Below are 24,910 nucleotides of genomic sequence, written 5' to 3' on the forward strand. Positions count from 1 at the left end.
ATTTTAAAAAACAAGCTCAGACTGGGCAAAATCGTTTTGAACGGTCATCCAACACTGATTTTTTTTATCGGAAAATCTGATATCTTGATAGAGCTCCGAATAGCTGACCTGAAGATCACTGAAGTGATCATTTGACCTCGTTTTATCCGAGTTTCCTTGTTGTCTTGATCTCTCTCGCTCTTATCCATATCCCTCAGTTTCCGCTAGTTACCACAGCCACAAAGTAAACATTGTCTGTGTCGTAAAATTAATAAAAACAAAAATGTGCTTTTTGGTCTTAATTTAAGGTCAGGCATGAGGTTAAACGTGTGGTTAATGTTTGAGTTAGGTTTTATATCCCATTTTAAGAAGAGGCATTTTAGAAATAGGCGAAGTTTAGGACTTTGTGGCTGTGGTAAATAGTTACGACCCACTTGTGACGACCCCTTCGATCTCTTGCAGCTCTGACGTAAAGACGTGGGCACGTGCTTGGAGAGACCACTGTATCCTGAACAACATCAGTTTAAATAACAATTGTGGAATCGGCGGTTCGCCTTCAAAATAAAAGTCACCATTGAAAGCAATGCAAACTCATAAAAATAGTGGATTCATGCCACAGTTGGACTAGATCATACTAAATAAAGTTGGAATGTTGTTATATAAATTCAACAAAAGACAATAATGAGTTCATTTGAAAAAAAAAGTTGAAATCGCATTGTGGATGACTTCAGATGCATTGGGGGCATACTTCTATTGCAATGTACAGCCTTCCCTATGGATCTGGAGTCCAAGAAATGGGGTATCAGCCTACTCAGTGAACTGTGAAGAGCTTTCATGCATATTAGTGTCGTAGCTCTAATTCCAGGACTTTAACAGTTGGAAATCACCTTCCCAGTCATCCTATTGTGTGTATTGGACATTCATATTATAATGTCCAGCCTTACATAGGGAACTTGGGTCCATCAAATTTGGTGTCATACTTCTTAGTGAGGCTGCTCTAGTCCAGCTCCACCTTCCAACACTGCCCTAGTCCAGCTCCACCTTCCAACACTGCTCTAGTCCAGCTCCACCTTCCAACACTGCTCTAGTCCAGCTCCACCTTCCAACACTGCTCTAGTCCAGCTCCACCTTCCAACACTGCTCTAGTCCAGCTCCACCTTCCAACACTGCCATAGTCCAGCTCCACCTTCCAACACTGCCCTAGTCCAGCTCCACCTTCCAACACTGCCTCTAGTCCAGCTCCACCTTCCAACACTGCCCTAGTCCAGCTCCACCTTCCAACACTGCCCTAGTCCAGCTCCACCTTCCAACACTGCCCTAGTCCAGCTCCACCTTCCAACACTGCCCTAGTCCAGCTCCACCTTCCAACACTGCCCTAGTCCAGCTCCACCTTCCAACACTGCCCTAGTCCAGCTCCACCTTCCAACACTGCTCTAGTCCAGCTCCACCTTCCAACACTGCCCTAGTCCAGCTCCACCTTCCAACACTGCTCTAGTCCAGCTCCACCTTCCAACACTGCCCTAGTCCAGCTCCACCTTCCAACACTGCCCTAGTCCAGCTCCACCTTCCAACACTGCCCTAGTCCAGCTCCACCTTCCAACACTGCTCTAGTCCAGCTCCACCTTCCAACACTGCTCTAGTCCAGCTCCACCTTCCAACACTGCCCTAGTCCAGCTCCACCTTCCAACACTGCTCTAGTCCAGCTCCACCTTCCAACACTGCTCTAGTCCAGCTCCACCTTCCAACACTGCCCTAGTCCAGCTCCACCTTCCAACACTGCTCTAGTCCAGCTCCACCTTCCAACACTGCCCTAGTCCAGCTCCACCTTCCAACACTGCTCTAGTCCAGCTCCACCTTCCAACACTGCCCTAGTCCAGCTCCACCTTCCAACACTGCCCTAGTCCAGCTCCACCTTCCAACACTGCTCTAGTCCAGCTCCACCTTCCAACACTGCTCTAGTCCAGCTCCACCTTCCAACACTGCTCTAGTCCAGCTCCACCTTCCAACACTGCTCTAGTCCAGCTCCACCTTCCAACACTGCCCTAGTCCAGCTCCACCTTCCAACACTGCCCTAGTCCAGCTCCACCTTCCAACACTGCTCTAGTCCAGCTCCACCTTCCAACACTGCTCTAGTCCAGCTCCACCTTCCAACACTGCTCTAGTCCAGCTCCACCTTCCAACACTGCTCTAGTCCAGCTCCACCTTCCAACACTGCCCTAGTCCAGCTCCACCTTCCAACACTGCTCTAGTCCAGCTCCACCTTCCAACACTGCTCTAGTCCAGCTCCACCTTCCAACACTGCCCTAGTCCAGCTCCACCTTCCAACACTGCTCTAGTCCAGCTCCACCTTCCAACACTGCCCTAGTCCAGCTCCACCTTCCAACACTGCCCTAGTCCAGCTCCACCTTCCAACACTGCTCTAGTCCAGCTCCACCTTCCAACACTGCTCTAGTCCAGCTCCACCTTCCAACACTGCTCTAGTCCAGCTCCACCTTCCAACACTGCTCTAGTCCAGCTCCACCTTCCAACACTGCCCTAGTCCAGCTCCACCTTCCAACACTGCCCTAGTCCAGCTCCACCTTCCAACACTGCTCTAGTCCAGCTCCACCTTCCAACACTGCTCTAGTCCAGCTCCACCTTCCAACACTGCTCTAGTCCAGCTCCACCTTCCAACACTGCTCTAGTCCAGCTCCACCTTCCAACACTGCCCTAGTCCAGCTCCACCTTCCAACACTGCTCTAGTCCAGCTCCACCTTCCAACACTGCTCTAGTCCAGCTCCACCTTCCAACACTGCTCTAGTCCAGCTCCACCTTCCAACACTGCCCTAGTCCAGCTCCACCTTCCAACACTGCCCTAGTCCAGCTCCACCTTCCAACACTGCTCTAGTCCAGCTCCACCTTCCAACACTGCCCTAGTCCAGCTCCACCTTCCAACACTGCTCTAGTCCAGCTCCACCTTCCAACACTGCCCTAGTCCAGCTCCACCTTCCAACACTGCTCTAGTCCAGCTCCACCTTCCAACACTGCCCTAGTCCAGCTCCACCTTCCAACACTGCCCTAGTCCAGCTCCACCTTCCAACACTGCTCTAGTCCAGCTCCACCTTCCAACACTGCTCTAGTCCAGCTCCACCTTCCAACACTGCTCTAGTCCAGCTCCACCTTCCAACACTGCCCTAGTCCAGCTCCACCTTCCAACACTGCCCTAGTCCAGCTCCACCTTCCAACACTGCTCTAGTCCAGCTCCACCTTCCAACACTGCCCTAGTCCAGCTCCACCTTCCAACACTGCTCTAGTCCAGCTCCACCTTCCAACACTGCCCTAGTCCAGCTCCACCTTCCAACACTGCCCTAGTCCAGCTCCACCTTCCAACACTGCCCTAGTCCAGCTCCACCTTCCAACACTGCTCTAGTCCAGCTCCACCTTCCAACACTGCTCTAGTCCAGCTCCACCTTCCAACACTGCTCTAGTCCAGCTCCACCTTCCAACACTGCTCTAGTCCAGCTCCACCTTCCAACACTGCCCTAGTCCAGGCTCCACCTTCCAACACTGCTCTAGTCCAGCTCCACCTTCCAACACTGCCCTAGTCCAGCTCCATCTTCCAACATTACATTAACATTAACATTACCTGACCAAGGCATGTAATGGGGGACCTGACCAAGGCATGTAATGGGGGACCTGACCAAGGCATGTAATTGGGGACCTGACCAAGGCATTTAATGGGGGACCTGACCAAGGCATGTAATGGGGGACCTGACCAAGGCATGTAATGGGGGACCTGACCAAGGCCTTTAATGGGGGACCTGACCAAGGCATGTAATGGGGGACCTGACCAATGCATGTAATGGAGGACCTGACCAAGGCATGTAATGGGGGACCTGACCAAGGCCTGTAATGGGGGACCTGACCAAGGCCTTTAATGGGGGACCTGACCAAGGCCTTTAATGGGGGACCTGACCAAGGCCTTTAATGGGGGACCTGACCAAGGCCTTTAATGGGGGACCTGACCAAGGCCTTTAATGGGGGACCTGACCATGGACTTGAATGGGGGACGTGACCAAGGCCTGTAATGGGGGACCTGACCAAGGCCTGTAATGGGGGGACCTGATCATGGCCTTTAATGGGGACCTGACCATGGCCTGTAATGGGGAACCTGACCATGGTCTGTAATGGGGGACCTGACCAAGGCCTGTAATGGGGGACCTGACGATGGCCTTTAATGGGGGACCTGACCACGGTCTTTAATGGGGGACCTGACCACGGCCTATAATGGGGGACCTGACCAAGGCCTTTAACGGGGGCCCTGACCAAGGCCTGTAATGGGGGACCTGACCATGGTCTTTAATGGGGGACCTGACCAAGGCCTGTAATGGGGGACCTGACCATGGCCTGTAATGGGGGACCTGACCATGGCCTTTAATGGGGGACCTGACCAAGGCCTGTAATGGGGGACCTGACTGTAATGGGGGACGTGACCAAGGCCTGTAATGGGGGACCTGACCAAGGCCTGTAATGGGGGGACCTGATCATGGCCTTTAATGGGGACCTGACCATGGCCTGTAATGGGGAACCTGACCATGGTCTGTAATGGGGGACCTGACCAAGGCCTGTAATGGGGGACCTGACCACGGCTTTAATGGGGGACCTGACCACGGCCTATAATGGGGGACCTGACCAAGGCCTTTAACGGGGGCCCTGACCAAGGCCTGTAATGGGGGACCTGACCATGGTCTTTAATGGGGGACCTGACCAAGGCCTGTAATGGGGGACCTGACCATGGCCTGTAATGGGGGACCTGACCATGGCCTTTAATGGGGGACCTGACCAAGGCCTGTAATGGGGGACCTGACTGTAATGGGGGACCTGACCAAGGCCTGTAATGGGGGACCTTACCAAGGCCTGTAATGGGGGACCTGACCATGGCCTTTAATGGGGGGACCTGACCATGGCCTTTAATGGGGGGACCTGACCATGGCCTGTAATGGGGGACCTGACCATGGCCTGTAATGGGGGACCTGACCAAGGCATGTAATGGGGGACGTGACCAAGGCATGTAATGGGGGACCTGATCATTGCCTTTAATGGGGGACCTGACCAAGGCCTGTAATGGGGGACCTGACCATGGCCTGTAATGGGGGACCTGACCATGGCCTGTAATGGGGGACCTGACCATGGCCTGTAATGGGGGACCTGACCATGGCCTGTAATGGGGGACCTGACCAAGGCCGGTAATGGGGGACCTGACCATGGCCTTTAATGGGGGACCTGACCATGGCCTGTAATGGGGGACCTGACCATGGCCTTTAATGGGGGACCTGACCATGGCCTATAATGGGGGACCTGACCAAGGCCTGTAATGGGGGACCTGACCATGGCCTGTAATGGGGGACCTGACCATGGCCTTTAATGGGGGACCTGACCATGGCCTTTAATGGGGGACCTGACCATGGACTTTAATGGGGGACCTGACCATGGCCTTTAATGGGGCACCTGACCAAGGCCTTTAATGGGGGACCTGACCATGGCCTTTAATGGGGGACCTGACCAAGACCTGTAATGGGGGACCTGACCAAGGCCTGTAATGGGGGACCTGACCAAGGCCTGTAATTGGGGACCTGACCAAGGCCTGTAATGGGGGACCTTTCCATGGACTTTAATGGGGGACCTGACCATTGACTTTAATGGGGGACCTGACCATGGCCTTTAATGGGGCACCTGACCAAGGCCTTTAATGGGGGACCTGACCATGGCCTTTAATGGGGGACCTGACCAAGGCCTGTAATGGGGGACCTGACCAAGGCCTGTAATTGGGGACCTGACCAAGGCCTGTAATGGGGGACCTTACCAAGGCCTGTAATGGGGGACCTTACCAAGGCCTGTAATGGGGGACCTTACCAAGGCCTGTAATGGGGGACCTTACCAAGGCCTGTAATGGGGGACCTGACCATGGCCTTTAATGGGGGGACCTGACCATTGCCTGTAATGGGGGACCTGACCATGGCCTGTAATGGGGGACCTGACCAAGGCATGTAATGGGGGACCTGACCATGGCCTTTAATGGGGGACCTGACCATGGCCTGTAATAGGGGACCTGACCAAGGCATGTAATGGGGGACCTGACCATGGCCTGTAATGGGGGACCTGACCATGGCCTGTAATGGGGGACCTGACCATGGCCTGTAATGGGGGACCTGACCAAGGCCTGTAATGGGGGACCTGACCATGGCCTTTAATGGGGGACCTGACCATGGCCTGTAATGGGGGACCTGACCATGGCCTTTAATGGGGGACCTGACCATGGCCTATAATGGGGGACCTGACCAAGGCCTGTAATGGGGGACCTGACCAAGGCCTGTAATGGGGGACCTGACCATGGCCTGTAATGGGGGACCTGACCATGGCCTTTAATGGGGGACCTGACCATGGCCTTTAATGGGGGACCTGACCATGGCCTTTAATGGGGCACCTGACCAAGGCCTTTAATGGGGGACCTGACCATGGCCTTTAATGGGGGACCTGACCAAGGCCTGTAATGGGGGACCTGACCAAGGCCTGTAATGGGGGACCTGACCAAGGCCTGTAATGGGGGACCTTTCCATGGACTTTAATGGGGGACCTGACCATGGACTTTAATGGGGGACCTGACCATGGCCTTTAATGGGGCACCTGACCAAGGCCTTTAATGGGGGACCTGACCATGGCCTTTAATGGGGGACCTGACCAAGTCCTGTAATGGGGGACCTGACCAAGGCCTGTAATTGGGGACCTGACCAAGGCCTGTAATGGGGGACCTTACCAAGGCCTGTAATGGGGGACCTTACCAAGGCCTGTAATGGGGGACCTTACCAAGGCCTGTAATGGGGGACCTGACCATTGCCTGTAATGGGGGACCTGACCATGGCCTGTAATGGGGGACCTGACCAAGGCATGTAATGGGGGACCTGACCATGGCCTTTAATGGGGGACCTGACCATGGCCTGTAATAGGGGACCTGACCAAGGCATGTAATGGGGGACCTGACCAAGGCCTTTAATGGGGGACCTGACCATGGCCTGTAATGGGGGACCTGACCAAGGCCTTTAATGGGGGACCTGACCAAGGCCTGTAATGGGGGACCTGACCAAGGCCTTTAATGGGGGACCTGACCAAGGTATGTAATGGGGGACCTGACCATGGCCTGTAATGGGGGACCTGACCAAGGCCTTTAATGGGGGACCTGACCTTGGTATCCAGATATTGCTTACATGCAGACCCCAGAGAACTCCAAAACATGCTAAGGATTGTTCTTCAACCATTTTAGAATGTATTTGTTGATGCTTTAAAAGAATGTCATTCTAGATTACAAAGTGCTATTCGGGATCACCGTTATCGGCGTTGTACTGAAGCCGTTGAACAAGTCAAATCAATGCAATCAGTGGTCGATTCATCAACAAGTCAAATCAATGCAATCAGTGGTCGATTCATCAACAAGTCAAATCAATGGAATCAGTGGTCGATTCATCAACAAGTCAAATCAATGGAATCAGTGGTCGATTCATCAACAAGTCAAATCAATGCAATCAGTGGTCGATGCATCAACCAGCTAAATACGGTGATGTGAGAGAAATTATTCAGAACTTTGAATAAATAAATGTTTCCAGTAAGTTTCTTAGCAAACGATCTGCTCTATATTCTCAGTCTAGATGTTCTCATTTGCAGTCGGTGTGAAAACAAGGCAGATGTTAACGGCAGGAATAGAAAAGATCTCCTCCTTGAACTAAGAGACGTTTCAGATGATGGGATCGAAGGCTGTCTTGCACTACAAATAACCCATCAGAGTGGGAGCTTGTGCAATAAGTCTTGCAATATTTCTCACAGCTTTGTAATCCATGAACCCAAGACATCACTAGTAAAGACGGACACGACAACACAAAGCAATTTGCCTCCACATTCTCCCCTAAACAGAGCAAGGACACGTGAATTGTCACGTGTAAATCACATTTTCAGATAAACAGAGCAAGGACACATGTGAATTGTCACGTGTAAATCACATTCTCCCCTAAACAGAGCAAGGACACATGTGAATTGTCACGTGTAAATCACATTCTCCCCTAAACAGAGCAAGGACACATGAATTGTCACGTGTAAATCACATTCTCCCCTAAACAGAGCAAGGACACATGTGAATTGTCACGTGTAAATCACATTCTCCCCTAAACAGAGCAAGGACACATGTGAATTGTCACGTGTAAATCACATTCTCCCCTAAACAGAGCAAGGACACATGTGAATTGTCACGTGTAAATCACATTCTCCCCTAAACAGAGCAAGGACACATGTGAATTGTCACGTGTAAATCACATTCTCCCCTAAACAGAGCAAGGACACATGTGAATTGTCACGTGTAAATCACATTTTCAGATAAACAGAGCAAGGACACATGTGAATTGTCACGTGTAAATCACATTCTCCCCTAAACAGAGCAAGGACACATGTGAATTGTCACGTGTAAATCACATTCTCCCCTAAACAGAGCAAGGACACATGTGAATTGTCACGTGTAAATCACATTCTCCCCTAAACAGAGCAAGGACACATGTGAATTGTCACGTGTAAATCACATTCTCCCCTAAACAGAGCAAGGACACATGTGAATTGTCACGTGTAAATCACATTCTCCCCTAAACAGAGCAAGGACACATGTGAATTGTCACGTGTAAATCACATTCTCCCCTAAACAGAGCAAGGACACATGTGAATTGTCACGTGTAAATCACATTCTCCCCTAAACAGAGCAAGGACACATGTGAATTGTCACGTGTAAATCACATTTTCAGATAAACAGAGCAAGGACACATGTGAATTGTCACGTGTAAATCACATTCTCCCCTAAACAGAGCAAGGACACATGTGAATTGTCACGTGTAAATCACATTCTCCCCTAAACAGAGCAAGGACACATGTGAATTGTCACGTGTAAATCACATTCTCCCCTAAACAGAGCAAGGACACATGTGAATTGTCACGTGTAAATCACATTCTCCCCTAAACAGAGCAAGGACACATGTGAATTGTCACGTGTAAATCACATTCTCCCCTAAACAGAGCAAGGACACATGTGAATTGTCACGTGTAAATCACATTTTCAGATAAACAGAGCAAGGACACATGTGAATTGTCACGTGTAAATCACATTCTCCCCTAAACAGAGCAAGGACACATGTGAATTGTCACGTGTAAATCACATTCTCCCCTAAACAGAGCAAGGACACATGTGAATTGTCACGTGTAAATCACATTCTCCCCTAAACAGAGCAAGGACACATGTGAATTGTCACGTGTAAATCACATTCTCCCCTAAACAGAGCAAGGACACATGTGAATTGTCACGTGTAAATCACATTCTCCCCTAAACAGAGCAAGGACACATGTGAATTGTCACGTGTAAATCACATTCTCCCCTAAACAGAGCAAGGACACATGTGAATTGTCACGTGTAAATCACATTCTCCCCTAAACAGAGCAAGGACACATGTGAATTGTCACGTGTAAATCACATTTTCAGATAAACAGAGCAAGGACACATGTGAATTGTCACGTGTAAATCACATTCTCCCCTAAACAGAGCAAGGACACATGTGAATTGTCACGTGTAAATCACATTCTCCCCTAAACAGAGCAAGGACACATGTGAATTGTCACGTGTAAATCACATTCTCCCCTAAACAGAGCAAGGACACATGTGAATTGTCACGTGTAAATCACATTCTCCCCTAAACAGAGCAAGGACACATGTGAATTGTCACGTGTAAATCACATTCTCCCCTAAACAGAGCAAGGACACATGTGAATTGTCACGTGTAAATCACATTTTCAGATAAACAGAGCAAGGACACATGTGAATTGTCACGTGTAAATCACATTCTCCCCTAAACAGAGCAAGGACACATGTGAATTGTCACGTGTAAATCACATTCTCCCCTAAACAGAGCAAGGACACATGTGAATTGTCACGTGTAAATCACATTCTCCCCTAAACAGAGCAAGGACACATGTGAATTGTCACGTGTAAATCACATTCTCCCCTAAACAGAGCAAGGACACATGTGAATTGTCACGTGTAAATCACATTTTCAGATAAACAGAGCAAGGACACATGTGAATTGTCACGTGTAAATCACATTCTCCCCTAAACAGAGCAAGGACACATGTGAATTGTCACGTGTAAATCACATTCTCCCCTAAACAGAGCAAGGACACATGTGAATTGTCACGTGTAAATCACATTCTCCCCTAAACAGAGCAAGGACACATGTGAATTGTCACGTGTAAATCACATTCTCCCCTAAACAGAGCAAGGACACATGTGAATTGTCACGTGTAAATCACATTCTCCCCTAAACAGAGCAAGGACACATGTGAATTGTCACGTGTAAATCACATTTTCAGATAAACAGAGCAAGGACACATGTGAATTGTCACGTGTAAATCACATTCTCCCCTAAACAGAGCAAGGACACATGTGAATTGTCACGTGTAAATCACATTCTCCCCTAAACAGAGCAAGGACACATGTGAATTGTCACGTGTAAATCACATTCTCCCCTAAACAGAGCAAGGACACATGTGAATTGTCACGTGTAAATCACATTTTCAGATAAATGTCATTTAATATAAAATAAAAAGAACATTCCAGGAACAACAATGGTTACATTAAACATTGGTACATGAACCGTTACTCAGAAACTAAATCTACAGCCTTACTTAAGGCCTTGTCATTATCAGTTCATGATAAAGTCGACACCTGTTGTGACAAATACAATTTGATTCGATTTGGATTTGGTGTTTTAAGAAGTAGAACAATTATTTTTTCATGAAGCCACATTTGTTGTGGTAGCACATAGTAAAAACACAAATATCCTGGATATCAGTGACACATATTTATAGTTGTGTTCTGTGGGTGTCACTGAGTAGGCTGATATCCCAGATCCTATGCCACAACGCAATCCTGAAGATCATCCACAGCGAATTCAACAGATTTGTATCTTTAAAAAAAATAAAATTAACTAATTATTGGATTTGGTTGTTTTTATATAATAACATGCAACTTTGTTTAGCATTATCTAGTTCAATTGTGGCACGATTCCCACTATTTTCATCCGTTTTTATCAGTATCAATGGGAAACTTTTAATTTGAAGGCGAACCGTCGATTCCTCTATTGTTGCTCACGACACACACGTCTTGGAGCGAGAGATGCCAGACTAACTATTATTCGAATGTCTCTCCGGCTATTATGATCAACAAATAACTATTGTTTTTCATTTTTTGATGATAGTTTTGAACAATACCAACGGTGGCGAATTACTTATTTTGTGACAAGTTATGCGAGTTGTGTTGTTTTGGTACAAGTTGGGGAGCCGTTCGCGCACGTCTCCGGCAGCCAGTCGGTTTCTCGACTAATTAGGGCAATGTTGCTGGTATCCATTGTATTGGAGTTGTCGCACTAGCCAGTCGTCTTCGTTCTCACACTAGGATATTGTTTCTCTGCGATGGCTGAGGCGAGGAGAATGGAGGACGAGGAGCGGGAGAGTTTGAGAGGAGAGCCGAGGGAACCTGTTATAAGACGCCAACCCAGACCGACCAACTCATCTGGAGGTAAAATATCTCACCAAACAACCTTCCCCACAATCTCTGCTTATATTCATTAGTGCACACTGTAGAAAAACGTTTTGCAACGGAACACAAAAAATATAGTGTTTCTTGTTTGTTCTGTCAGTCCTGTTTCAGTAGGGTTTCTTTCATTTGATACCTGGTATGGTTGGCTGGTCTCTGTTGGATAGGAGGAGGAGGAGGAGGAGGACTAGGGTTTCATCCCAAATGGCACCCTATTTCCTAGATAGTGCACTCCTTTTGATCAGAGCCCAGGTCAAAAATAGTGCACTACATAGGGAATAGGGTGCTGTTTCAGACACTGCTAGGGAGAAACACAACAAATCCTCACATTCCTTCAGCCTGACAGGGAAGACACAAACACATCCTGCAGGCATCAAGTAGAATTGCTCTCTGGGCCAGAGTGAAAAGATCTAGGCCTAGATACTGTCCACAGTCACCACATTTGCTAACTCTGTGTGTGTGTGTGTGTGTGTGTGTGTGTGTGTGTGTGTGTGTGTGTGTGTGTGTGTGTGTGTGTGTGTGTGTGTGTGTGTGTGTGTGTCCTGGCAGGGCCTACCCTCTGCATTCCTGAGGTGAATCAGCTCTCCCTGGTACCTCCTCTCAGAGCACGCACACACACACCTGCACACAAACGCACGCATGCACACACGCACACACACACGCACGCACGCACACACACACACACACACACAAATGTGGTGAAGCCTGACATGCTGTTTCAGATATTCCTAAATAAATCCTTCATATCAGCGTTATAATGCATTATAGCTCATGCATAATGAAACTGCATATACACTAAGAGCAATTAGGTTGTGTACCAAATGGCACCCTAAATACAGGGCTTCTGGAAAGTATTCAGACCCCTTGACCTTTCCCACATTTTGTTTACGTTACAGCCTTATTCTAAAATGGATTCAATTGTTTTTCCCCCTCATCAATCTACACACAATACCCCATAATGACATCACAATACCCCATAATGACATCACAATACCCCATAATGACATCACAATATCCCATAATGACGAAGCAAATTATTTTTTTGACATTTTTGCAAATGTATAAAATATGTAAAACTGAATTATCACATTTACTAAAGTATTCAGGCCCTTTACTCAGTAGTTTGTTGAAGCACCTTTGGCAGCGATTACAGCCTCCAGTCATCTTGGGTATGACGCTACAAGCTTGGCACACCTGTATTTGGGGAGTTTCTCCCATTCTTCTCTGCAGATCCTCTCAAGCTCTGTCAGGTTGGATGGGGAGCGTCGCTGCACAGATATTTTCAGGTCTCTCCAGAGATGTCAGATCGGGTTCAAGTCCGGGCTCTGGCTGGGCCAGTCAAGAACTTTCAGAGACTTTTCCCGAAGCCACTCCTGCGTTGTCTTGGCTGTGTGTTTAGGGTTGTTGTCCTGTTGGAAGGTGAACCTTCACCCGAGTTTGAGGTCCTGAGCGCTCTGGAACAGGTTTTCATCAAGGATCTCTCTGTACTTTGCTGCGTTCATCTTTCCGTCTATCCTGACTAGTCTCCCATTCCCTGTCGCTGAATAACATCCCCACATCATGATGCTGCCACCACCATGCTTCACCGTAGGGATGGTGCCAGGTTTCCTCCAGACGTGACGCTTGGCATTCAGGCCAAATAATTCAATTATTGGTTTCATCAGACCAGAGGATCTTGTTTCTCATGGTCTGAGAGTCTTTGGGTGCCTTTTGACCAATTCCAAGCTGGCTGTCATGTGCCTTTCACTGAGGAGTGGCTTCCGTCTGGCCAATGTACCATAAAGGCCTGATTGGTGGAGTGCTGCAGAGATGGTTGTTCGTTTGTAAGATTCTCCCACCTCCACAGAGGAACTCTGGAGCTCTGTCAGAGTGATCATCGTGTTCTTGGTCACCTCCCTGACCAAGGCCCTTCTCCCCTGATTGCTCAGTTTGACTGTAAACATAACAAAATGTGGACAAAGTGAAGGGGTCTGAATACTTTCCGAATGCACTGTAGTGCACTACATGGGTTTCCATTAGGGACAAAGCCTTGCTTTCTGGAACCCAGAGAGAGAGTTCCGTTGGACAGCGGTGGACTTTCTCCAGTTTACTACATTCTGGAACCCAGAGAGGGAGTTCCGTTGGACAGCGGTGGACTTTCTCCAGTTTACTACATTCTGGAACCCAGAGAGGGAGTTCCGTTGGACAGCGGTGGACTTTCTCCAGTTTACTACATTCTGGAACCCAGAGAGGGAGTTCCGTTGGACAGCGGTGGACTTTCTCCAGTTTACTACATTCTGGAACCCAGAGAGGGAGTTCCGTTGGACAGCGGTGGACTTTCTCCAGTTTACTACATTCTGGAACCCAGAGAGGGAGTTCCGTTGGACAGCGGTGGACTTTCTCCAGTTTACTACATTCTGGAACCCAGAGAGGGAGAGAGAGAGTTCCGTTGGACAGCGGTGAACTTTCTCCAGTTTACTACATTCTGGAAGAGATTGGATCCACAAGAACTGCTGGAGTTCTGCTGTAAAATTTCTGTGGATTTTTGTTTTATCCGAAGCACTGACAGAGGAACTTTAGATGCTGGGGAGTGATCTATCTTTATTCTATTGGACCAGGTAAGTTCACGTGAGAATGGGGGAGTTATCTATCTTTATTCTATTGGACCAGGTAAGTTCACGTGAGAATGGGGGAGTTATCTATCTTTATTCTATTGGACCAGGTAAGTTCACGTGAGAATGGGGGAGTTATCTATCTTTATTCTATTGGACCAGGGGAGTTATCTATCTTTATTCTATTGGACCAGGGGAGTTATCTATCTTTATTCTATTGGACCAGGGGAGTTATCTATCTTTATTCTATTGGACCAGGTAAGTTGATTTGAGAACGGGGGAGTTAAAGGGGGAATACGCCTGTTGGAAGCTGATCATCTCCAGGGTGGTAAGAGTGGCCAGGTAAACTGTAGCTACTGTTCTCTCAGTAACCATGCTCTTCTCTCTCTCTCTCTTCTCACTCTCTTCTCGCTCTCTCTTTCTCTTTCTCCCTCTCGTCTCTCCTCTCTCTCTCTCTTCTTGCTCTCTCTCTCTCTCTTTCTCCCTCTCTTCTCTCCCTCTCTTCTCTCTCTCTCTTTCTCCCTCTCTTCTCTCTTTCTCCCTCTCTTCTCTCTTTCTCCCTCTCGTCTCTCCTCTCTCTCTCTTCTTGCTCTCTCGCTCTCTCTCTTTCTCCCTCTCTTCTCTCTCTCTTCTCTCTCTCTCTTTTTCCCTCTTCTCTCTCTCTTTTTCCCTCTTCTCTCTCTCTCTTTTTCCCTCTTCTCTCTCTCTCTTTTTCCCTCTTCTCTCTCTCTCTTTTTCCCTCTTCTCTCTCTCTCTTTTTCCCTCTTCTCTCTCTCTCTTTTTCCCTCTTCTCTCTCTCTCTTTTTCCCTCTCTTCTCTCTCTCTCTTTTTCCCTCTCTTCTCTCTCTCTCTTTTTCCCTCTCTTCTCTCTCTCTCTTTCTCCCTCTCTTGCTCTCAGAGAGGCACAAGGAACACAGACTGAGGTGAGTTCTGACAGATAACTGTCATATTAATTATTACCTTGCTTGACACACACACACAAACACGTGGCTATCAGGTTAGGAGGTATTAACAGGGCTAGTGGTTGGGTGAGGAATTTCCCTCCCGAACAAGTGTAGTAGTCTATCTGACTTCCTCCAATAAACCAAGTTAGCAGGACCTCAGGAAGAGACAGGAACTAACGTGGATCCATAATAAACCCCAGGAAGAGTAGCTGCTGCCTTGGCAGGAATTAATGGGGATCTATAATAAACCCCAGGAAGAGTAGCTGCTGCCTTGGCAGGAATTCATGGGGATCCATAATAAACCCCAGGAACAGTAGCTGCTGCCTTGGCAGAAACTAATGGGGTTCCTGAGTGGCTAAATTGTCTGCTATTATCCTGAGTAAGTTTCCATCCAGATTGTCAGACCCCGGTGGCTTGTCATTGTTGATAGACAAACACTCACTTTTTTTTTTACCTCTTCCACACTGACTTTAGGGATTTCAAAGAACAGTTCTGGTCTTTCATAATTCAGTCAGATATACTTGGATGTGTAGTGTCAGTGTTTGGTGTTGGCATGTCATCCCTAAGATTGCTCATCTTGCCAATGAAAAAGTAATTAAAGTATTCGGCAATATCAGTTGGTTTTGTGATGATTGATCCATCTGATTCTATGAATAATGGAGCTGAGTTTGCCTTTTTGCCCCAAAATGTAATTTCAGTTGCTCCAAAGCTTTTAACTGGCATTCTTTGTCATTTATCTTCGTTTCATAGTTTAGTTTCTTCTTGTTTTCATTCAGTTTAGTCTCATGATTTCTCAACCTTGCAGTTCGTTTGCCAATCGGTTGTGCAGCCAGACTTATTTGCCATCTCTTTGCCTCATCCCTCTCAACCAAACACTTTTTAAATTCCTCATCAATCCACAAGGATAAATGTTTTTACAGCCATTTTCTTAATGGGTGTTTATTAGTAACTGGGAAAAGTAGTTTCATTAATGTGTCCAGGGCAGCGTCTGGTCATTACACACTACAGACCAGCAGCGTCTGGTCATTACACACTACAGACCAGCAGCGTCTGGTCATTACACACTACAGACCAGCAGCGTCTGGTCATTACACACCACAGACCAGCAGCGTCTGGTTGCTCCTCATTACACACCACAGACCAGCAGCGTCTGGTTGCTCCTCATTACTCACCACAGACCAGCAGCGTCTGGTTGCTCCTCATTACTCACCACAGACCAGCAGCGTCTGGTTGCTCCTCATTACTCACCACAGACCAGCAGCGTCTGGTTGCTCCTCATTACTCACCACAGACCAGCAGCGTCTGGTTGCTCCTCATTACAAACTACAGACCAGCAGCGTCTGGTTGCTCCTCATTACTCACCACAGACCAGCAGCGTCTGGTTGCTCCTCTTATACACTATATTAAGCCCAGCCTGACCTCTTATACACTATATTAGGCCCAACCTGACCTCTTATACACTATATTAGGCCCAGCCTGACCTCTTATACACTATATTAGGCCCAGCCTGACTTCTTATACACTATATTAGGCCCAGCCTGACCTCTTATACACTATATTAGGCCCAGCCTGACTTCTTATACACTATATTAGGCCCAGCCTGACCTCTTATACACTATATTAGGCCCAGCCTGACCTCTTATACACTATATTAGGCCCAGCCTGACTTCTTATACACTATATTAGGCCCAGCCTGACCTCTTATACACTATATTAGGCCCAGCCTGACCTCTTATACACTATGTTAGGCCCAGCCTGACCTCTTATACACTATGTTAGGCCCAGCCTGACCTCTTATACACTATGTTAGGCCCAGTCTGACCTCTTATACACTATATTAGGCCCAGCCTGACCTCTTATACACTATATTAGGCCCAGCCTGACCTATTATACACTATATCAGGCCCAGCCTGACCTCTTATACACTATATTAGGCCCAGCCTGACCTCTTATACACTATATTAGGCCCAGCCTGACCTCTTATACACTATATTAGGCCCAGCCTGACCTCTTATACACTATATTAGGCCCAGCCTGACCTCTTATACACTATATTAGGCCCAGTCTGACCTCTTATACACTATGTTAGGCCCAGCCTGACCTCTTATACACTATGTTAGGCCCAGTCTGACCTCTTATACACTATATTAGGCCCAGCCTGACCTCTTATACACTATATTAGGCCCAGCCTGACCTCTTATACACTATATTAGGCCCAGCCTGACCTCTTATACACTATATTAGGCCCCGCCTGACCTCTTATACACTATATTAGGCCCCGCCTGACCTCTTATACACTATATTAGGCCCAGCCTTTGGTTTTCCTAGACATGGCTACTATATTGTGATCACTACATCCGATGGATTTGGATACTGCTTGAAAACCAATTTCTGCAGCATTAGTAAAGATGTGATCAATACATGATGATGTCATTCCTGTGCTGTTTGGAACGACCCTGATAGGTTGACTGATAACCTGAACCAGGTTGCAGGTACTGGTTACAGTTTGAAGTTTTTTATTGAGTGGGCAGCTTGTCAATATTTAAATCACCCAGAAAATATACCTCTCTGTTGATATCACATACATTATCAAACATTTCACACGTTATCCAGATACTGACTGTTAGGACTTGGTGGTCTATAGCAGCTTCCCACCAGAATGGGCTTTAGGGGAGGCAGATGAACCTGTAGCCATATGACTTCAACAGTATTTAACATGAGATCCTCTCTAAGCTTTACAGGAATGTAAACAGCCACACCTCCACCATTGGCATTTCTGTCTTTTCTGTAGATGTTATAACAAATGGGGATCCATAATAAATACACACATCTTAGCTGGGTTTCTAGAAGGAAACCTGCACTGTGTATTCTGCAATGGAGAAAGATAGCAGGTGAACTTTCTCTTTCCCTTGATTCTTTCCTTCTTCCTTTCCTCCAGCCAAGGGCCTCTGTCCTCCATCAGGGCCGCCATTAAGAGGAGTGAGTATCCCTGTCTTTATTACTCTACACAACAACTGATGACTTGTCTGTATATAGGAGCTGCTCCTGGAGGAAGCTTCCCCTAGTTACAGATCTAGGATCAGCTTCCCTTCAACAAAGCATAACCTTAATCGTTAGTGGGGAAAATGCTAAACTGACCCAAGATCAGTGTGTAGGCTAGGGGAACTGTTGTTAGTGCTATAAAGATGTTTTGGTGTTAGTAGCACTTGTCGCTTTCAAGACAACTGGGAACTGGAAAAATACGAGGTCAAATCGTGACGTCAGTGATCTTCAGGTCGTAAAGTCAGAGCTCTAGAAAGAGGCCTGTGTTCCAGAGTTGGATTACTCTTCAAAACGATTTTAGCCAGTTGTACCAGGGTTTTTTTTCCCTGAGTTCCCAGTTGTCTTGAACACGCTGAAGTTGGAAGTCTGAGATTTCCAAGTTCCCAGTTGTTTTGAACAAGGCATTATGACTAGGCTATCTTATGTTATGAGCTTTATAATGAGTGTGATGGTTAAATTGCCCCTCTTCACCAGGTGTCTGTCCCTTGTGAAAGAGGTTTCTCAGACCTCAATAGTTCTTCCTGGTTCAATACAAATCAATAAAAAACGGTGTTTCTCTGTTTCAGCGTCAACTAGATCCACTTCCCTGAGCGAGAGCAACCCCAGAGACAGGAGGTAAGTTACGGCTGAGTTTAGTGACGCATTTCACAGATCAGATCCAGATCCGAAACACCCAAGTTTAGCTTTCTGGTGTTTTCATCATGATTGAGCTTTGATTACATGCCTCTGGCCTGTGGCATACCTCTGGCCTGTGGCATACTTCTGGCCTGTGGCATACTTCTGGCCTGTGGCATACTTCTGGCCTGTGGCATACTTCTGGCCTGTGGCATATCTCTGGCCTGTGGCATATCTCTGGCCTGTGGCATACCTCTGGCCTGTGGCATACTTCTGGCCTGTGGCATACTTCTGGCCTGTGGCATGACGGTGACATGCCTCTGGCCTGTGGCATATTGATGTCCTCTCCATGTTATTAAAGCCGTCCAGAGATCACCATCCTATCAGCTGAGCCGCTGGCGTCCAACACCTGGTTCCCCGGGGCTTCTGGGGGATTCCCTCCGCCCCCTCCTCCTGCTGCTATGATCTGGGGCAGCAGTATACCTCATACTATACAGGTAACTAACCCTCCTCTTCCTCCTCTTCTTCCTCCTCCCACCACTATGATCTGGGGCAGTACTATACCTCTCACTATACAGGTAACTAACCCTCCTCTTCCTCATCCCACCACTATGATCTGGGGCAGTACTATACCTCTCACTATACAGGTAACTAACCCTCCTCTTCCCTCCCACCACGACAATTTAATCTTCTTTTGGACACCCACGCCATCTCCTATAGTATGGTGATGGACACCCACGCCATCTCCTATAGTATGGTGATGGACACCCACGCCATCTCCTATAGTATGGTGATGGACACCCACGCCATCTCCTATAGTATGGTGATGGACACCCACGTCATCTTCTATAATATAATGGACACCCACGTCATCTTCTATAATATAATGGACACCCACGTCATCTTCTATAATATAATGGACACCCACGTCATCTTCTATAATATAATGGAAACCCACGTCATCTTCTATAATATAATGGACACCCACGCCATCTTCTATAATATAATGGACACCCACGCCATCTCCTTTAGTATGGTGATGGACACCCACGTCATCATTAATATGATGGACACCCACGTCATCATTAATATGATGGACACCCACGCCATCATTAATATCATGATGGACAATGCCAGTCAAAAGTTTGGGACACACCGACTCATTCAAGGTTTTTTCTACATTGTAGAATTATAGTGAAGACATCAAAACTATGAAATAACACATATGGAATCATGTAGTAACCAAAAAAGTGTTAAACAAATCAAAATATATTTTATAAACTCAGCAAAAAAAGAAACGTCCTCTCACTGTCAACTGCGTTTATTTTCAGCAAACTTCACGTGTAAATATTTGTACCAACATAACAAGATTCAACAACAACATAAACTGAACAAGTTCCACAGACGTGTGACTAACAGAAATGGAATAATGTGTCCCTGAACAAAGGGGGGTCAAAATCAAAAGTAACAGTCAGTATCTGGTGTGGCCACCAGCTGCATTAAGTACAGCAGTGCATCTCCTCCTCATGGACTGCACCAGATTTGCCAGTTCTTGCTGTGAAATGTTACCCCACTCCTCCACCAAGGCACCTGCAAATTCCCGGACATTTCTGGGGGGAATGGCACTAGCCCTCACCCTCCGATCCAACAGGTCGCAGACGTGCTCAATGGGATTGAGATCCGGGCTCTTCGCTGGCCATGGCAGAACACTGACATTCCTGCCTTGCAGGAAATCATGCACAGAACTAGCAGTATGGCTGGTGGCATTGTCATGCTGGAGGGTCATGGTCAGGATGAGCCTGCAGGAAGGGTACCACATGAGGGGGGAGGTTTTCCCTGTAACGCACAGCGTTGAGATTGCCTACAACGACAACAAGCTCAGTCCGATGATGTTGTGACACACCGCCCCAGACCATGACGGACCCTCCACCTCCAAATCGATCCCGCTCCAAGTTACAGGCCTCGTTGAACGCTCATTCCTTCTACGATAAACGTGAATCCGACCATCACCCCTGGTGAGACAAAACCGTGACTCGTCAGGGAAGAGCACTTTTTGCCAAGCCTGTCTGGTCCAGCGACGGTGGGTTTGTGCCCATAGGCGACGTTGTTGCCGGGGATGTCGGGTGAGGACCTGCCTGACAACAGGCCTTACAAGCCCTCAGTCCAGCCTCTCTCAGCCTATTGCGGACAGTCTGAGCACTGATGGAGGGATTGTGCGTTCCTGGTGTAACTCAAGCAGTTGTTGTTGCCATCCTGTACCTGTCCCGCAGGTGTGATGTTTGGATGTACCGATCCTGTGCAGGTGTTGTTACACGTGGTCTGCGACTGCGAGGACGGTCAGCTGTCCGTCCTGTCTCCCTGTAGAGCTGTCTTAGGCGTCTTACTGTACGGACATTGCAATTTATTGCCCTGGCCACATCTGCAGTCCTCATGCCTCCTTGCAGCATGCCTAAGGCACGTTCACGCAGATGAGCAGGGACCCTGGGCATCTTTCTTTTGGAGTCAGTAGAAAGGCCTCTTTAGTGTCCTAAGTTTTCATAACTGTGACCTTAATTGCCTACCGTCTGTAAGCTGTTAATATCTTAACGACTGTTCCACAGGTGCATGCTAATGAATTGTTTATGATTCATTGAACAAGCATGGGAAACAGTGTTTAAACCCTTTACAATGAAGATCTGTCAAGTTATTTGGATTTTTATGAATAATCTTTGAAAGACAGGGTCCTGAAAAAGGGACGTTTTCTTTTTGTGATGAGTTTATTTGAGATTCTTCGAAGTAGCTACCCTTTGCCTTGATAACAGCTTTGCACGCTCTTGGCATTCTCTCACCAAGCTTCGTAAGGTAGTCACCTGGAATGCATTTCCAACAGTCTTGAATGAGTTCCCACATATGCTGAGCACTTGTTGGCTGCTTTTCCTTCACTCTGCAGTCCAACTCATCCCAAACCATTTCAATTGGGTTGAGGTTGAGTGATTTTGGAGCCCAGGTCATCTGATTCAGCACTCCATCACTCTCCTTCTTGGTCAAATAGCCCTTACACAGCCTGGAGGTGTGTTTTGTGTCATTGTCCTGTTGAAAAACAAATGATAGTTCCACTAAGCACAAACCAGATGGGATGGCATATCATTGCAGAATGCTGTGGTAGCCATGCTGGTTAAGTGTGCCTTGAATTCTAAATAAATCACAGACAGTGTCACCAGCAAAGCATCCCCGCACCATCACACCTCTTCCATGCTTCATGGTGGGAAACTACACATGCGGAGATCATCCATTCACCTACTCTGCGTCTGACAAAGACAAGGCGGTTAAAACCAAAACTCTCAAATTAATTCTCATCAGACCAAAGGACAGATTTCACTAGTCTAATGTCCATTGCTCGTGTTTCTTGGCCCAAGGAAGCCTCTTCTTATTATTGGTGTCCTTTAGTAGTGGTTTCTTTGCAGCAATTCGACCATGAAGGCCTGATTCACGCGGTCTCCTCTGAACAGTTGATGTTGAGATGTGTCCGTTACTGAACTCTGTGAAGCATTTATTCGGGCTGTAATTTCTGAGGCTGGTAACTCTAATGAACTTATCCTCTGAGGCAGAGAGAACTCTGGGTCTTCCTTTCCTGTGGTCGTCCTCATGAGAGCCAGTTTCATCATAGCGCTTGATGGTTTTTGCGACTGCACTTGAAGAAACTTTCAAAGTTCTTGAAATGTTCCGGATTGACTGACCTTCATGTCTTAAAGTAATGATGGACTGTCTTTTCTCTTTACTTATTTGAGCTGTTCTTGCCATAATGTGGACTCTTCTTCAACCCCTACCTTGTCACAACACAACTGATTGGCTGATTGGCTTAAACGCATTAAGATGGAAAGATATTCCACAAATGAACTTTTAACAAGGCACACCTGTTAATTGAAATGCATTCCAGGTGACTACCTCATGAAGCTGGTTGAGAGAATGCCAAGAGTATGGAAAGCTGTCATCAAGGCAAAGGGTGGCTACTTTGAATAATCTATATTTTGACACTTTTTAGGTTCCCTATGTGTTCTTTCATAGAGTTTTGATGTCGAAAATAGTTCAAATAAAGAAAAACCCTTGAAAGAGTCGTTGTGTCCAAACTTTTGACTTGTACTTGAACCACGAGTGTAAACTAATTGCATATCAGTCGTCTGTCATCACATTTATATTGCTCTTCTGTCTCCGAATACATGTTGCTTTTTGTGACTAAGTGTTATAGTAATATGGTGCTGGTTATTAAAGTTTAAACTAGCATGTTTTGTTAAGGCCTCATCCGCCTGGATATTAGTTATCATAGGTCATAGTCATTAGTTACCCAATTCATCATTGTACAATTATGGCATGTCCACCTTAAGAGCCTGTTTGTGTCTTTCTTTCCATTTGAATCTCTTGGTGAGCTGGAGGATGGACTGGCTCACTGGCTTGGGTTTGAGAGAGAGAAAATCCCCTTCATTAGTTATTTAGTAACTTTCCCAACAATATCACTCTTTATGCAGAAGTGACAGTGGAGGCTGGTGGAAGGAGTTATAGGAGGATGGGCTCATTGTAATGGCTGGAATGGAATGAATGGAGTCAAACATCTGGTTTCCATACGTTTGATGTGTTTAATACCGTTCCATTTGTTCCATTCCAGCTATTACAATGAGCCCGTCCTCCTATAACTCCTCCCACCAGCCTCCACTGACAAGTGACTGATATTTTTTAAGACAAACGTATAAAATATATAAAACATATAAATCCACTTCTAACAACAGCAGGTAATATACCCTATCACACCTGACCAGGTAATATACCCTATCACACCTGACCAGGTAATATACCCTATCACACCTGACCAGGTAATATACCCTATCACACCTGACCAGGTAATATACCCTATCACACCTGACCAGGTAATATACCCTATCACACCTGACCAGGTAATATACCCTATCACACCTGACCAGGTAATATACCCTATCACACCTGACCAGGTAATATACCCTATCACACCTGACCAGGTAATATACCCTATCACACCTGACCAGGTAATATACCCTATCACACCTGACCAGGTAATATACCCTATCACACCTGACCAGGTAATATACCCTATCACACCTGACCAGGTAATATACCCTATCACACCTGACCAGGTAATATACCCTATCACACCTGACCAGGTAATATACCCTATCACACCTGACCAGGTAATATACCCTATCACACCTGACCAGGTAATATACCCTATCACACCTGACCAGGTAATATACCCTATCACACCTGACCAGGTAATATACCCTATCACACCTGACCAGGTAATATACCCTATCACACCTGACCAGGTAATATACCCTATCACACCTGACCAGGTAATATACCCTATCACACCTGACCAGGTAATATACCCTATCACACCTGACCAGGTAATATACCCTATCACACCTGACCAGGTAATATACCCTATCACACCTGACCAGGTAATATACCCTATCACACCTGACCAGGTAATATACCCTATCACACCTGACCAGGTAATATACCCTATCACACCTGACCAGGTAATATACCCTATCACACCTGACCAGGTAATATACCCTATCACACCTGACCAGGTAATATACCCTATCACACCTGACCAGGTAATATACCCTATCACACCTGACCAGGTAATATACCCTATCACACCTGACCAGGTAATATACCCTATCACACCTGACCAGGTAATATACCCTATCACACCTGACCAGGTAATATACCCTATCACACCTGACCAGGTAATATACCCTATCACACCTGACCAGGTAATATACCCTATCACACCTGACCAGGTAATATACCCTATCACACCTGAACCAGGTAATATACCCTATCACACCTGACCAGGTAATATACCCTATCACACCTGACCAGGTAATATACCCTATCACACCTGACCAGGTAATATACCCTATCACACCTTACCAGGTAATATACCCTATCACACCTTACCAGGTAATATACCCTATCACACCTGACCAGGTAATATACCCTATCACACCTGACCAGGTAATATACCCTATCACACCTGACCAGGTAATATACCCTATCACACCTGACCAGGT

At 46.9% G+C, this 24,910-nt stretch overlaps 1 protein-coding gene across 2 annotated transcripts in view; it reads left to right on the forward strand.

Annotated features, from left to right (window-relative positions):
- Window positions 1–11,194: 11,194 nt before the first annotated feature.
- Window positions 11,195–24,910, forward strand: part of LOC109885229 (SH3 domain-containing protein 19) — a 50,922-nt gene continuing 37,206 nt past the window's right edge. Inside the window, exons 1-5 of one of the 2 annotated variants that reach the window (XM_031832636.1) lie at window positions 11,195–11,611; window positions 15,119–15,143; window positions 18,103–18,143; window positions 18,773–18,821; window positions 19,183–19,318. In XM_031832636.1, coding sequence (XP_031688496.1) covers window positions 11,506–11,611; window positions 15,119–15,143; window positions 18,103–18,143; window positions 18,773–18,821; window positions 19,183–19,318 — 357 coding nt within the window. In that variant the 5' untranslated portion in view covers window positions 11,195–11,505. The remainder of the gene's footprint in view (window positions 11,612–15,118; window positions 15,144–18,102; window positions 18,144–18,772; window positions 18,822–19,182; window positions 19,319–24,910) is intronic. The other variant, XM_031832637.1, reaches the window with a different exon arrangement.

Source organism: Oncorhynchus kisutch, linkage group LG9 (assembly GCF_002021735.2).
Source record: "Oncorhynchus kisutch isolate 150728-3 linkage group LG9, Okis_V2, whole genome shotgun sequence".
Classification (NCBI taxonomy): Eukaryota; Metazoa; Chordata; class Actinopteri; order Salmoniformes; family Salmonidae; genus Oncorhynchus; species Oncorhynchus kisutch.